Here is a 16728-nt window from a genome sequence, read left to right as displayed (position 1 = left end):
CCAATCACGCCGCTGTTAGTGGCTAAAAGGGCTGTAGAACAATACAGTGACCAATCAGGGACCGGGAATTGATCTCCAGAGCCAATGAGGACCACCTCGCTTCTCCATTGGACGGGCGCGAGAACGGTGGGCGGGGCCAAGTGGAGGCTGCGAGGATGCTGACTTTCATCTTCAGTTGGTTCCGTCAATTTAGTGTGACGGACACGATCGGACTAAAGTTAAGAGTGAAATCGCGTGTGAAATTAACCATCGAGTGGACTAAGTGTCTTATCCCGTGAACGCAACAACTGTCAGTAAGTGTCAGCGTCAACTTTCCCAAAATAAAGCAGAAAAAAAGTCTTTTTGAAGGAGGGAAGAAAGGCAAGAGCCATCACACGCACGGGGCCACACAGCGAGAGGGCTCCTTGCGGCTCCGGCCTCAGTCATGAAGGTTCACGGTGACTGACATTTTCTGCATGTACCAAGTGAGTAATGACGGTGAACAGGAGTGACAGTGATCTATCTGAAATATAACTCTCGTCTAAAGAAAAGGACACAGAAATCGTGGATCATCAGCGCGATCGCTTCCACCTTAGCCATGACTTTCCACCTCACTGACGGTCATCACTCAACTATTCCACCTGTTCAAGCTCAGCCAAAAACTTCCTCACCATTACAGCGACTCCACCTGCCGACTGTTCGTTCATCTCCTCATCCACATTACTGAAGTCTCATATCAGACCATGCATCCTCGTTCCCACGCCTTGTTCCTCATCCAGTTTATCATTCAAGTGGATCTCAACCTCACAAATTCTCCACCTCTCCTCCTCCACTGCTGATCCTCCACCTCTCGCTGTGAGTTGTCTTCGCCCTTCTTTCTGCCAGTCCTCTACCATCTCTTCCTTATCAATCCTCCACCTGCCCACCAGTGTTCCACTAGCTCCCGACATTCCTTTATTTTTCCTCCATCTTCATCACCCTGCCAGTCCTCCACCTCCTCCACCTCTTCGTCAGCACTATCTCCCCTCCAACTCTTCACCATTCTTCGATCTCCTCCACCTCCCCGTCAGTTCTCCACATTCTCTTCTTCTCCAACAGTTCTTCATCTCCTCCGTCTCCTCCACCTTCCACTGCAATCCCTCTGTAGCTACCAGTTTTTCATCTACTCCACCTTCCCTTCAGCAAGCGATCCACCTGCTCCACCTTCCGCGAATCTCCATTTCTTCCACCTTCCCGCCATCAGTCTACTTCCTTTATTCATCTCCAAGTCTTCCACTTCTCCCACCTTCCAGCCAGTCCATCTTTTCCAGTTCTCCCCATCTATCAGTCCTCCACCAATTTTCCACTTCCCCGCCAAATTTCAATCTCCTGTGCCCTTCTTGTTAGTCCTCCACCTGTTCCACCTTCTCCGCATCACTCCTCTACCGTCTCGCTAATCTTTCAACTCCTCCACAAGCTCGCCTGTCTTCCACTTCCTGACAAGTACTTTATCTCCTCCATCTCCATTGCGGGTCCTCCACAGGTCTTCCACATCACCAACACGCTTCCACCTTACTGTCAGCTCTCCACCTGTCCTCCACTTTTAGGCAGGTTTTCTTTCTCTTTCATATCTTTCATCTGCCATCCAGGCCTCTACCTTTTCCACTTCCACGCCTGTCCTCCACTTCCCAGTAGGTTCTCCACCTCCTCCACTTCCCAGCAGATTCTCCACCTCTTCCACTTCCCAGTAGGTTCTCCACCTCCTCCACTTCCTAGTAGGTTCTCCACTTCCTCCACTTCCCAGCAGGTTCTCCACCTCCTCCACTTCCTAGCAGGTTCTCCACCTCCTCCACTTCCCAGCAAGTTCTCCACCTCCTCCACTTTCTAGCAGGTTCTCCACCTCCTCCACTTCCCAGCCGGCCATTCAGTTTTCTTCCACTTCTTCTACTTCTCCGGAATCCACCCATCTCCTCCACCAGCCCGCCAGTTTTCAGCCTTCAAGCTGCTCCACTCTTCTTCGTCAGCATTTCATTTCTTCCACCTCAGCGAATCCTTACCTCGTTCACCTCTCAATCCTCCACCTCTCCATCTCCCTGTCAGTTCTCCACATTCTCTTCTTCCCCAACAGTTCTCCATCTCCACTTTCCCTCCAGTCTTTCGTCGTTTTGTATGATTCACATTTTCTTTGAGCATGAATTCCACGCGGTGTTCTTGTCTCGAGTCTCGGTGGAACCTTACCGCTGCGCCGCCATGGCTGGTGCGTCCAACCTATCAATCGTTCAATCCTTCAGTCACCACCTTTCAGCCATGTCTACGTTTTACTTCTGAATGACCTTCGCCTCTGCACTCGTTCTCCATCTCCTCTCGTTTCGTTACTTTCCTTGCTACTCCTCCGTAATCTTGGTGTTTCGCTTCGCTTTAATCCACTCACGAGGTTGCCCTGCGTAAGGGACTCAAAGCGGCAAGAACGGGCAGAGAAGCTGACACGTCTCAGCATCTGACCGAGGGGCATCCGTTCTTGTATTGTGTCTGTTACACGACGCGCACTCATTCACGCGCAGAAAAGACACCGCTGCTTTGTTACAACTATATTGTTAAATGAAAGAGTGAAACAGAATGACATGTTCCAATGAATGTATTTAAAACAGAGATGTATGGATGAATGAGATTACTACGTACGTGTGCATGCGGTAAGAAAAAAAAAAAAAAAACATTTAAGTGCAGTATTTCGAAGACAATGCAATATTGTTACGAACTCCGCTTAATAAGGATCTACCGCGTGGCTTAAACTTGGAAAATGTCTCCGTTCGTATTTACTTCTAATTCTTTTTACACGTAATTGTTTTCCACTAAAAAGATAAAATATCACCTTGAGCTAAAAATATAATAATTTTCAACAACGTAGAATTTTCCACTGCATTCGCGAAGTTTTCGGCACAAAAATCACAACAGTGCGGCACACACAGGCTGTCCACCACAACAAACTTTTAGTCAATTGTTCAGTGGCATTAACAGTCACTCCGCGATTAGCTAATACTCTTTCAAGTATAACAAGAATATATTCAAAGGACTTTGATGATGACCCTTTCTCGAAACACAAGAACCTTACTAGCCAAACTTTCTTGAGTACCTTACCACCACAACAGTCGTCAAGGTGTGAAGAGTCCATGCATATTACGAGATGATTGCTATATGTCTGATTACAAAGACAGAAAACTTGTGGCCGAATGACCAAACAATAGAAAGATGTTTCCGCCATCTACATGTGACGGGTGTTGTTAGAATGACAAATGTCGTCCCCTGCTGACTGGCTTATTAACTAGTTCGATGGTAGTAGTGCTCTCTGGCGGCAGAGTGCAATAGTGCAACAGTGCCCTAAGTCGGTACGCTTTCGAAATAATCTGTGATTGCATTGTCTTCTGGCAGCAGATATATGAACTTATAAATGTAACACTTCCCGCTTGTATGGAATACGTCAGTGTATTTAGCTGGTCTGGCAATTGAACTGTCCTGCGGCGCTGGATTTCTGAACCAATTGTAATAGGTAATTGGCGAAACAGCTCGTACATTTTTCTGAACCATTAATGATACTTGATAACTCATTAGCATTTCGTCTTATCATCTACTTTCCTTTAACCAAGGAAAGTATGTAGAATCCTTGCCTCTAACTGACCGTCTTCAGGCTCTCTCTTCACCGTAATGTTGCATCTCTTACCATCTTCTACCGTCATCTTCATGGTTACTGCTTCTGATCTTGTTAACGGCATGCCTCCTATTCTTATGCAGCCTCACTGCACAACAGTCTACTTTCTCTCACCCATATTCTGTCCGTTCTGTCCATCTCTCTAATGCAAGAATAAATTGTTATTCACAATCTTTCATCCCTTTCACTGATAAACTCTGGAACTCCTTACCTGCTTCAGTATTTTTCAAGAAGGAGGTCTCAAGACACTTGCCTAATTTTGAATAATTTTTTTTTTTGGCCCTTCTTTACGCACTGGCAAGTCAATAGACCTTTTTATGTATAAATATACTTTGTTACCCTTCTCCAATACCCCTCTTACAAAAAAAAAAAAAAAAAAATGAAAAAAAAAAAAAGATAAACAGTTAGCGTATATTGAGGTCTGGTGAAACCCGATGAGGGGTAATCTTTTCATTACGAGGTGCAAACGTGTTACAATGTAAATAGACATTTTTCTGTAACTCCAGATAATGCACACCAACGAATGACCAGTTGATACTCTCACCACAAGTGATAGGTAATGCACAACTTTCCGTACGAATTTCTGGTCTTACTTTAGGAAGCGTTACGGAATCTAAATTATAAAGTATATCCCTGCTAAAGTAGATAACGCTTAGCATCAACATCAAACTCTGCAATAACATGATCGCGGCAGGTGATTTCAGAAGTAAGCTATGAGTTAGATAGCTGCCTGAGATAATACACTTTAAATTCTTTACCTAAGTACGTTTAGAAAGTAGCAAGAAAAGAAAACAAAACTTTACTGGTTGCACGTAAGGACAACAAACGAAATTTGTAATTACATTAAAAGCACGTACATGGAAATAAAAACACAATAACGAAAAGAAATCCATTCAATGAGCCGCAATCATTAATGCGAATGATATAAGCCGTGAAATGCATTGCACGGAATGTGCATATGTATCAAAAGCAGCTACTGAAAGAATGCGAGGAACTAACAAGCGAGGGTGATGAGGCGATGCAGGACTTGATGGCAATGACGCATTATTGCCGCCAGGTTGAGGACGAGAACGAAATAAATGAGAGACTCGAGGAGGTCGTAGAGGGAATTTACACGATGGTTACAAAGAAACACAAAAGAAAGGAAAGAAATTGTCAATAAGTTAACAGAGGAAAGTGGCGCGGCATATAGGAGTGAGAAGCCTTTAAATTCAAAATGCATCAAGACCACAAGAAGAAAAAAAAAAAAAAACAATGAAAAGGGATAGAGAGAGAGAGAGAGAGAGAGAGTCAGAAAACATGATGGTAATCTACACGAATGAATAAAAAAAAAAAAAGGAAAGATGTGGGAAGCATTAGAAATAGAATTGACGTCGATGTTGAAAAAGAATAATAGATGCTGGATATTTTCCAAGAGAAAATTATAAAAGCAACAGATGCAGTGCTAGAAATCATTAAGGAAAAGGAAAGTTTGCTGAGCTAAAACACTGAAAACGACAAGACGAAGGCTGAGGTAAGAGATGTGCAAGCAATGTTACAGGAAGCTGTGCAGTAAATGAGTAGAATAAATGCACAGCAAAAAATGAACAAATGAACATAGAGAAGACTGTAAAAGTGCAGGAAAAGAGAAAGAGGAAAATATATGTACCAAGAGTTTAGATGAAAAGAAAAAGCGATTAAAAATACATTTTATATAAAAAAAAAAAATACAAGAAAATCAAGCAGAAAAACCGTGACCATGGAAATTGAAGATCATTGTGGTTTTCGTGTTGGAGAAAATGAGAGGAGGTGAGACAGAAAAAGACATGAAACGTTCAGAAGACATGAAAGAGCCTCTGACGGAACTTATATATAACTTCGATTCCTCATTGCACGGAAGCTTTTACTGAATAAATAAATAAATAAATAAATAAATAAATGACGTGAAAGGGGAAGAAGAAACACAAGAAACACCGACGAAAATTTTTGAGGACATTGATGCTTATTTGAGAACAGACAACAGATTTTGAAGGAAAACATGAAGGAACTCTGGGACAAAATGAAGCTCATTATCGCACATAATCTAATATCATTGTTAGAAGAGGAGAAGAATGTTCGTTCCAAGCAGAGACGATAAGATTAGGTGATGGAAGAAGGGGACTGCGCAATCTCGGGAAATCGCAGTGAATGTTAACATCCTAAATCAATGCCACGGAAGTTTTACTGAAAACAAAAGATTACGTAAAGGTGGAAGAAGAAACTAAGACGAAACTTGATAGGACAGCGTTAGATGTTTGAGGAAGCCCAAAATTTTTGAAGGAAGATGTAACGAAGTTCTAGAATAGAAGAAAATAATCCATAAACAGGTTTCAGTCTGGTTATACAATGAGTTGAATGAAAACAATTTCGTGCAAAAGTAACCACTGCTTGTGGAAGCAGAACATATCAAACAGAACCGAGCTCTGCATAAAATAGCCGCGATTAGAAGAAAATAAACAAAGCCATTGTGAGGAAGGCCACCTTAAAAAATGGCAAGAGATTCCTTCAACAGGAGAGAATCAATTATCTTGGGGACTCACGGTAAATTAGGAAAAGAAGACAAGGCTCTGAAATTAAGATCTGGATTCGACAGTCATGGAAGTTTTACTGGAAAGAGAAAATTACGTACAAGTGAAAAAAAAAAGGAGAAATACTGACGGAAAAACACACGATTTAAAGCAAAAAAATTATTGAAACTTCAGAACATATTGAGACCAGTCTTGAACACGAAAAGTCGGGTTGTTAGAAGAAAAGGTAGTCTGTCATAAACAATGGCGGAAGGATCCGCTGATAGAAGATGAGAAAGTTGGACCTAAACAGTGGTGGGAGAATCCGCTGATAGCAAACGATGAGAAGGCCTGACTTAAACAGTCAGTGGCGGGAGGATCCGTTGATGGAGGAAGAGAAGGCCTGACGTAAACAGTCTGTGGCGGGAGGATCCGTTCATGGAGGAAGAGAAGGCCTGGCGTAAACAGTCTGTGGCGGGAGGATCCGTTCATGGAGGAAGAGGCCTGACATAAACAATGGAAGGAGGATCATCTGATGGAAGATAACGAAATGACTCGGGAGTTCGCAGTAATCTGAGAAAAGTCCAATCTAAGTATTTTTTAGTTCATGCGGTAGTACTGGATAGTTTGAAAGGAAACATTGCCTATCTATCTATATTTATAGAAAAGATGGGTGAAGGAAGAATAATATGAGTATAAGAGGATAGTGAGAAATAATGAAAGAAGTATAAGATTAAAGATGGTGGGCTGTCCACCTTGCTATTTTACTTATTGTGAAACATTGCCGGTGTGCGTTCAGTGGGAGATATCACAAATGGTCGAGTTTTCAGTGTTCGCCGGCTGGTTTAATTCAGAAGTTGGTCAACATCGTCTCGCGGTACAGGGGAGTCGTCTCAAAAGTCGAAATACTATACATATTTTGATGTAACTCTTGATTTCCCGTGATTTTATTCCTTCTAATTTGATTCTGTTGTTACTTTACTATGTTATTTGCCGATATTTACTTGAATTTATACGACTAACATGATTTCACAGAGCAAAATATAGTCGTCTTGTTGTAGAAAGCTCTCTCTCATGTTTAGAGAGTTTAATACAGCATATATACTCCAAGAGACATTTTATCTAGCCTCTGCAGAGGTTAATGCTTCTCTTAAAAAGTGCATATCAAATACAGAACGACATAATAGCCGTTGAGTGAAGATAATGAAAAGTGAAACATTGATTATTTTTCTGTTTGTGTTAAACTTCCTTTCCCTCTCCCCTATACACAAACACATCATGATAAAAGTAGCAGTGGTAGTAGTAGTAGTAGTAGTAATAGTAGTAATAATAATTATAATTATAATAATAATAATAATAATAATAATAATAATAATAATAATAATAATAATAATAATAATAATAATAATAGGAAGATTTGACATTCTAGCATTTTTAATTAAATACGATGATAAAGTCACGCCCTCAGTGTTACTGTACCTACGTACACGCGCTACATGCATTCAATAAAACACAGTATGTGTTTGTTCCTCAACTGAAACGTTCACAACAAAGATTAGTTTAAGGAACGTTACGTGTGTGTGTGTGTGTGTGTGTGTGTGTGTGTGTGTGTGTGTGTGTGTGTGTGTGTGTGTGTGTGTGTGCATTAAGAGTTTTTCATTATAATTTAGGAAAATTAAAGAAAAAAAGTTAATGAAAATCTAACTAATATCCTGCGTCGTGTTGGATTTATTTATTCTTTCATTTATGTACTTTTTATTTTTCAAATTTGACTTGCTTACTTGTCCTACTTGTTTTATGTATGTATGTATGTATGTATGTATGTATGTATGTATGTATGTATGTATGTATGTATATATGTATGCATGTATGTATGTATGTATGTATGTATGTATTAGTGGAGCAGGCATTAGAAACCTGATGCCACGGTTAAGTACTCCCAGGGAGGAGAGGGGAGGCGGAGGGGTTTCTGCAAGCCTGCTGGCGACCCTCCCCGTGTCCCCTTTGCCTGTTTCCAACATACATACCCCCTACTGTTTCACACTACACCACAAGCCATATGAACACCACCACAATCTTCAAATAAAGATAATTAAGAAAATGGTTTACAAACAAAGAGCCTCATTGTTCCTGTCTTGGAGGGCTCCTGAGGGTACCACAAATATCCTTATGCCAGGTTGTCTTTCCCATAAGGATACGAATTGTCTTAATAACTCCTTCAACTCTCTCTATATTGATTTATGTAACATTCCTAGGTTTAGATCTAATATTTAAATCTGAGAAGAATCAACTGTCTTTTTCTAAGCCTCACCTATTTCTCACTGAAACTCAATTGTCTAAGCTCACCGACAGCAACTCTTCTCTTCTCTTCTCTTTTTTTTTTTTTCTGTTCCCTTCTGCTTTCTATATCCTCATTTTCTAACCAAAGGTGTGTGTTGCGTTTCTGTGCGCAATGATCTGATTCGCTTTCGTACCCACCTGCATGAATCTTCAGAATTTGCACCAGCAGACCGAGACTTTAATGTCACTCTTTTACTAATATCATCTGTGCTATACATCTTTCACCCAACTCCGACTCTCCGACAAGCTGAATTCCAAAGTGGAGCACAGTCCAACTCATTCTCTCCTAGGTGAAGTCTTCACACTTAGATATATCATTGTTCACCACCATAACTTCAGATGTTATCTTTCACTGACCAACCTGGTGAACAATCTTTCAACTCCTGTACTATCTACATGAGCTACAACGGCTCCCAAACTTGTTGGCACTACGCTTCGCTTGGCTCACTGCTGTATGCCTGGCGTCGCTTCTTTTTTTTTTTTAAAGCAAGGAAGTTTTCAAAGTTTCCATATCCATAGTGAAGGACTGAGAGACGATCAACAGACTGAAACTCATATCCTTGCATTTTACAAATATTTCAGACAATGAATGCTGGCTTATTTGCGACGGATACAGTAGCTATGCAGCACGGGGTGCTGCCAAACACCCCGTGCATTGTTTATTCGTGCATTGTTTATTCGTGCATTGTTTATACGTGCATTGGGTTTCTCACCCAATGCCGTATAAACAATTAACACTTTCTTCTCAACGAGAATTTTCATTTATGGTGGAAAAAACTACATTATATGTCATTCTCAACATTCAGTCTATCTTTATTTTATGTATTGCATTCGTGATAACTAGAGGTGGAAAAGCCTGCCTGACTCGGTGGGAAAAGAGATCTAATAAGTTTCAATGCATATTGGTTAAGGTTTGGGTTGGTTGGCAAGCATTTTATCCTAAAATGCTGCAGAAATTACTTTTCAGAAATGATCTTGTGTACTTTAACTGACTTCATATCCTAAATCTCCTTTTGAATTCCATCAGAATCGCCCTTCATATCAACAACAAACTGAATGGGGAATACTATGAATTCAGAACGTTTCTCGCGACCCTAAAAAGAAAGAGAACAAAAATCTAATAGATGACATGATGCTTACAGAACAAAATAAAAATTCTAGTCTACTGGAAAACCTCTTGATCATCAGAGATATGAAATACTGCTATATTTCAAGTAAAAGAAAAAAAAATGCATTAGAAATCACAATATTCCTCATAACAGAGCGGGGATCACAGATGTCACGCTTGTTACAAGACTTATAACCAAATTCACTAAGTACAGAGAAAGGTTACTAAAGTAGGTGTTACGAGTGTCATATAGACGTAACAGTTCATTCCTACGTGAATGTTCCAAACTAAATCTTCCGGTAGTTCCTTCTAATTATCATGAAGTCAGTCAGCTAATCATTAGATAACTACATGTATTATTAGATCTAAAAGTAGAGACTTCATGTTGTAGCCTTTTTTTTTCTTCAGGAAAAGGTTATCTGTAACTATAAGTAACTATCAAGACCAGTAATAAAGCTCCTCTCGCGAAGACATGTCCAGCTCACGGTCCTCTTGGGAATATCAAACGCGATTCTCTTCCCGAGGAGCGCCACCCGGCCAGGACACCACAGGTGTAGAGTGTGTGCTCTCCAGTCAAAGAAGTTCATGACCTGTGACCTGATCTACATATTCAACGATGAACACTGATATTTTATTACCGTATATGCTCAGGGCTCTTAAGGAACCTTTGGGTCACATCAAAATGAGTATTCCATTATACGTGCGTTTACTTAAAGGGATGTGAATTACATCACATTCATACATAAGGCTGGGATTCCCCCAGAATTTCCGAACGATACCAAAATGAGTCCTCCACGAAAAAAAAAAAAAAAGTAAAGGTAATGGGGAGATTTGCATTTTCCAACGTCTTTAGGAACTTTCTCTCCCACCTCACCTTGCCCTCAGTACCTCATTTCAATCGTAAAAATTTTTTTTTTACCCATCTGGGACCGGATGCCAATCCACAAGCTAAATTTCATACCATCTGAATTTATTGTTTCAGCATGACGTCTGACCTGACCTAAAAAGACCAACAGTCGGTGCGAGTGACCTGTCATTTTTACAAAACATTTTAATGACACCAAGAGAAGCGTTCTGTGATCGAAAATACGGAAATGACGGAATGACGGCAAACTTTACCTTTCTCCAATCACACAGAGAGAGAGAAAAAAAAATGTGGCTGGATTTCCTTTTGTAGCTAAATATCATCTGCTTCCAAGTGATAGCTTCATCTGTCGTTCAAAACGTGCACACACACACACACACACACACACACACACACACACACACACACACACACACACACACACACACACACACACACACACACACACACTTCCCAGCAGCATATTAGGTGTTAGTAATAGCAAGACAAGGAAGACACAAATGGAAAGACAGTATGATATAATTTGACAGGGTTTAATGTCCTGTGTGTGTGTGTGTGTGTGTGTGTGTGTGTGTGTGTGTGTGTGTGTGTGTACAAACAATTCCCAGTGTCAACGTTTTTTTTTTTTTTTTTTAGGTCGGACATGGACTTTTCCTTGGCGGGTCACTACACAGCCTGCAGCTACATGACCTCGGCTGACCTGGTGACTCGCGATCCCCGCCTGCTGACCTCCCCTGATCTGCGGGTGGCAGCACTGCACGCCGCACCGAGACCAGACTTTGTCAAACACGAGCTCGCGAGGTGAGTTACGTGAGCCAGCGCCTGCCTTCACCAATCACGCATGCCCTCACCACGGGCGTGCGTGAGTGTGGCGCGCGGGGTGAACAATGAACGGGAATATCGAGACACAAGAAGCTTACAATTAAGGAAAAAAAGTTGTCGAAATTGCCTCGTGATTTTTATCCACAGACGTTTCGTTTCATTTTTTTCCTTTTGCCAGGAAATAACGATCCACTATTTATATTTAGGCATAAGGATGTGATTCCTACAGATTTGTCCTTTTGTCTCATTTATCAATATACGTGTGCAAGCTGAAAAGCTACATGTGTAGGAAAAAAACTAAGAGGCATTTGAAAACAAGGATTCATGAGCATATGGGTAAACCAGTGTTAATACCGCTTCATTCAGCAATTCGCGATCATGCTCATGAAGCAGACCATCTTATAAATAGTGAGAGTCTGTAATAAGAGGAGCGTCTAACTATTAGGGAGCTGCAGTCCTTGGTCTCTCTCCTCTGATTTTCGTGAGTTTCAGTGTAGTGTCTTAGTTTCATTTGTTGTCTATAAATTTTTTTTTGCCTTAAGACCTAATCTAATGTTATATGTATACTATATATATATATATATATATATATATATATATATATATATATATATATATATATATATATATATATATATATATATATATATATATATTCCCCCTTTTTATTATTTCAAATCATTTTATTATTATTTTTAGGCTTGATAATGGAACATGTAAATTCCGAAAGATCGCATTAAAGATGTATAGTCCAATCCGGGTCTTGATCTTCACTGTCGATTTTCTTAGCGATACCCAAGACTCGGCGACGAGAGGCGGGCGGCACCTGACGCTGCACGGATACAGGGTGACGCGCACATCTCAGCCGGGCGTAGGTGTGCCTGGCAGCGTGTGAACGAAGAATAACTCAAACCATCACTTGTTTCACAAAATACACAACCTCTTAGGCAGTTTCACGTCTCAGGTCAGAGCTCAGTCGGCGGCTGGAGTTCCGGCCTGCGCAGGACTTCACGAGCAGATCTGACTTGCTGGTGCGGCGCGACCTGGCCAGGGCGCAGGAAGGCTCAGCAGGCCACCGGGAGGAGAGGACGACCACTACCGTCAAGCAAGAGAGCCGGCCTTCAGACATAGAGAACGACCCTACCTGTGTGCTGGCTGACGCGGCCCCAAGCAGGAGGACACGGTGAGTCACTCTGGCCAGGAGGTGAGTGCTGGAGGGTCACCCGAGCACCACAGGAAGGCCGGATGTCATCTTGAGTTCATGATGGTACTGGCAGGTCACGTTGGGTCAAACACGCCATGGTGAGTCGAAGGACGCTGATTTGTAGTAATGAGTGGCAGTGATTGATGGAAAATGGATGAGAATAAAGTATCTTTTTGAGATAGCGTCACGAGTACCAATGAGCTTCTGAGGCTGACATGCCTCTACACATCTACTATGCGTATGAGTCGCATCTGTCAATTTATTTATTTTTTTATTCATTTATTTATATATTTATTTTATCAATTTATTTTCTTTGTCTTTGGGTTCATATTGCATACAGGATATGGTTAGAGGTCGAGAGGTCGGCTTCAGCCTGTGGTGACGCTGGCACGATTGTATAAACAAATAACGTATGATTTTCTTAAAAAAAAAAATAAAAACTATTCTTAAGCGTTTTATTTACATTTGATGAGAGAATCCGACAACAGTTTGTGTTCCATTGAAAATAAGAAGCGTGGTTTTAACTCTGAACGTCCTTTTCAGGATCATCAGGATCATACATTTCTTTTAAATCGCCTTGCTTGGATATCAACTCCTGTGGGAGTGCATCGCTAATGCGGGAATTGTCTTCGTGCATTGTAACTGACCACACTGACATCGTGGTGCAGAACAGTCACCACCTTGTCTCTTAGCCTGCACAGATGTTCACGTCTTTCTGCGATACCGTCGGGCAGATAACAATGGGTGAATCTTAAAGGAGTTGATTGCTACAACACAATGTACAGTTGTAACAAGAAGCATCTCAAAATCCCTAAGGGTGATGCTGGTAATGAAATATTTGGCAAAAGCTGCCTGTCTCCATTTCCTAGTCCAAACTACTAAAACGAATGATAGACATAACATCACTGCTTATATTTCTTCATTTATCTGTTTGATTTATGAATTCTAGAGCAAATGTTTAACCGCTAAAGAAGCAACTTGATCCGTCCTCCTGGCGAGTCTCTTGAACAAAAAGATCACTTAACCATAACAAAACAATAACTTCAGTATCATTGATTTTAATATTCTGACAAATAAATAATTCCTGTAGAGTTAACATTCCGCACAACGGGATGGAAATTGTATTGGTCTTCATTCTATTCTGTGTTCAATGCAACTTTTGTTAAACAAATCCCTTGTCTTCGGATCTTTTCACTTTTGCGTCAAAAATATAACAATGGACGCTCCTGGCATTCCCTTTGATCTCCGCGACCCTTCAGTTCATTAATGTTGACTGAACTTCTTCCTAACCTCTCTCTCTCCCTCTCCCTCTCTCTCTCTCTCTCTCTCTCTCTCTCTCTCTCTCTCTCTACCGCCTCGTGCCCATCAACATTCACCATTCCTTCTCACTGACAGGCTCACACTCATCCTTTTTCAAAAGAAGGTGGCTGTTCTAATTTTTTTGCATTTCAGCGTCATACCTATCGAACTTAGTGCTTTTCTATACCAATATACCAATCTACGCTATAAGGCCGACAAATAATTTACCAACGACTCTTTCCGTAACATCAATCACTACACAGCCTTCAATTGTCAACACGAGCGTCGCCAAGGTCACAGTGCAGGTTATCTCTCATATCCCATAACTGGAAAGCTTAAATGAAAATTATTGATTTTCTGTGTCCAAGGTATCTCGTTATGTATCCCAGCATCCTCTCTCGCCTCTCTCCGATCTGCCTATTGTTGACAGGCAGCCTCTATTCACGTAAACGTTGTTAGTAAAAGTATCCATTACAAAAACCTTTATAATCACCCCGTTGATTCCACACTTTCAAATGGCTGCTTGCAATCATAGTTTCCGTAGTCATGCTTCTCTTTCCTCATGCATGGATGCTGTTTCTCTCTATTTATCCCGGGCATGCCTCTTCACATGGCTCCGTTGTGCTCTATGTACCACTCATCCTCATCATTATTTTGCTCTTTTCTTGATGCTCGCCAGTGTCAGTACATCTTCAAAGTTCGTTATTGGTAAATTATATTTCCTTAAAAATCACCCTTCTGTTCATTTTATAATCTCAATACTTACTGTTCCAGTACCTGATACTCCTGAATTTAACATGTACACGAATTACAGGCTTAATACTTTTTATTTGAAGAGGTAGCAATAGACATCATTTACTAAACGACGTTTGTCCTGCTTATTCTGTACATCTTTGTGAGACTGAAGTAGAAAAAATAAAAACGATCATTACAATCGACGCGAGGAGCAGGGACGGTAAAGCCGAGTACGTTTTTCTTCTTTCATTCAGTTGAATTTTTATCAACGCATCACTTTTTGGTGGGCGAAATGATTTGTAGACAGAAAAATGCCTCTACCAGACTGAATACTAGAGCAGGATTCAAGGTGTGTGTGTGTGTGTGTGTATGTGTGTGTGTGTGTGTGTGTGTGTGTGTGCGTGTGTGTGTGTTATTCACCCATAGTGGTTTGCAGGTCTCGCGACACAGCTATCTCTGCGGGAAGAGCTCGGGACTCATAACTGACCGATCTTTGTGTAGGTGCTCCACACCGGAACAAAGTCACATCTCCTAGGCTTACATTCCGCACCTACAAACTTCCCACTGGTAAACAGGGGCTGCATATTAAGAAGCTCGCCTATTTGCCTCGCCTCAAAGAATCCAACACAGTCCTTGAGCGTGAGCAGAGTGTGTTAACGACAACGGCGTGTGTGTGTGTGTGTGTGTGTGTGTTTAGTGTTTAGTATGTATACCGTATATATGATAAATAACGTGCTTTTGTAATGTAAAATTGATTATGGTGGTGGTGGTTTATTGCAGGGAGAGGGAGAGCGTCCTCGCCATGACCAAGGAGGAGCGGCGGCGGCGTCGACGCGCCACGCTGAAGTACCGCACGGCACACGCCACGCGAGAGCGCATGAGGGTGGAAGCCTTCAACGTCGCCTTCGCTCAGCTGCGGAAGCTGTTGCCCACCCTGCCCCCGGATAAGAAGCTCTCCAAGATAGAGATTCTGCGCCTCGCCATCTGTTACATCGCCTACCTCAACCACGTGCTGGACGTCTGAGCAGCGTCGCCTTGCCAGACCCAATACACACACACACACACACCCGATTTTTCACCGCCCTGCAACTTCCTGCCTGAGCTTCAATTCTATACCCGACTCGACGTGCAGTGGACTAGATATCGTGCTTCCCCAACACCTGAACTGAACTCAGAGTGGAAGGAATGGCAGCTTTGAGGCGTGCAGACGTGTCCCGTGCTTCAAGACGGCCAGGGACACCACGCCACGCCATTGCTGCCGAAGCGGCCTTGTTGCACCGAAATTGGCCTGTATTCCTCATCACAGCAGGTCTGACGCCCTTGCACCGCGTGGAAAGTGACAAAAGGACAAAACTCCCATGCGTGGTACCAACCCTTCGCCTCACTGGATGCCGAGCCACGCACGCTTCCCATGCCTGCCTCAGTCCTTGTTTTCGCCTCCACTACGTACAGGACAAAGCACAAGAAATCGACATCACCGACGCTTCCCACAACGCATCAATGCTGTCTTCTGTTATGTCACCGGGACGAGATCTTCTTTTGCTAACAACGCGTTCAAAGAGTCGCCGAGGGCGGAGACGGAATACAGCTCACATCGTGTTCTTCCCTTTCTTTCAGTTCATTATTCTCAGCAACACTCTTTCATGTATATACACAAAACTTTCGCAACTTTATAAATACAAATACTTTCTATAAAATCCTTCATACAATGATATGTTTAGAGTGACCGGAATGACAGTTACGAGATTATGATACTTATGTGTAGTATGTATGTATGCATGTATATATGTATGTATGTGTGTATGTATGTACGAGTACGTATGTATCTGATTATCCATGAACACATGTACTCAATATTAATTTATTTACTGGGTTAGTCAGTCTGTTAGTTAGGTATCTGTCTGCCGGTGTTCACCAAGCTGCAGTCCCCACAAACCGTTCTCGGCGCGTTGGTGGCAAAAACCCTCGGCCCAAGACTCGCACTGTGCTGATAAACGACCTCGCTTGAACTACAAACTCACGTACTATTATTATTACTACATACAATTAAATGTGCATAACTTTTACACAAGCTTCTAATTTAATATCACAACACACTGAGGTGGAGAAAATGTGCTTGCGTGGGAGGGAGAGAGAGAGAGAGAGAGAGAGAGAGAGAGAGAGAGAGAG

The 16728-nt window shown here is 41.8% G+C and overlaps 2 protein-coding genes across 2 annotated transcripts in view; one reads left to right on the top strand and one right to left on the bottom strand.

The window, feature by feature from the left end:
- The window catches only part of LOC135106761 (uridine-cytidine kinase 2-like), a 190082-nt gene that overhangs the window by 140015 nt on the left and 33339 nt on the right, over positions 1-16728 (bottom strand). The window lies entirely within an intron of this gene.
- Positions 171-16622, top strand: LOC135106757 (fer3-like protein). Its single transcript, XM_064016025.1, has 4 exons — positions 171-464; positions 11136-11300; positions 12286-12504; positions 15340-16622. The coding sequence occupies exons 2-4, from the start codon at positions 11143-11145 to the stop codon at positions 15581-15583; spliced, it is 621 nt and encodes a 206-aa protein (XP_063872095.1). The 5' UTR covers positions 171-464; positions 11136-11142; the 3' UTR covers positions 15584-16622.

This window comes from Scylla paramamosain, chromosome 14 (genome assembly GCF_035594125.1).
Source record: "Scylla paramamosain isolate STU-SP2022 chromosome 14, ASM3559412v1, whole genome shotgun sequence".
Classification (NCBI taxonomy): domain Eukaryota; kingdom Metazoa; phylum Arthropoda; class Malacostraca; order Decapoda; family Portunidae; genus Scylla; species Scylla paramamosain.
The sequence above is the reverse complement of the archived record's forward strand: the minus strand, read 5'-3'. Positions and strand labels throughout refer to the sequence as shown.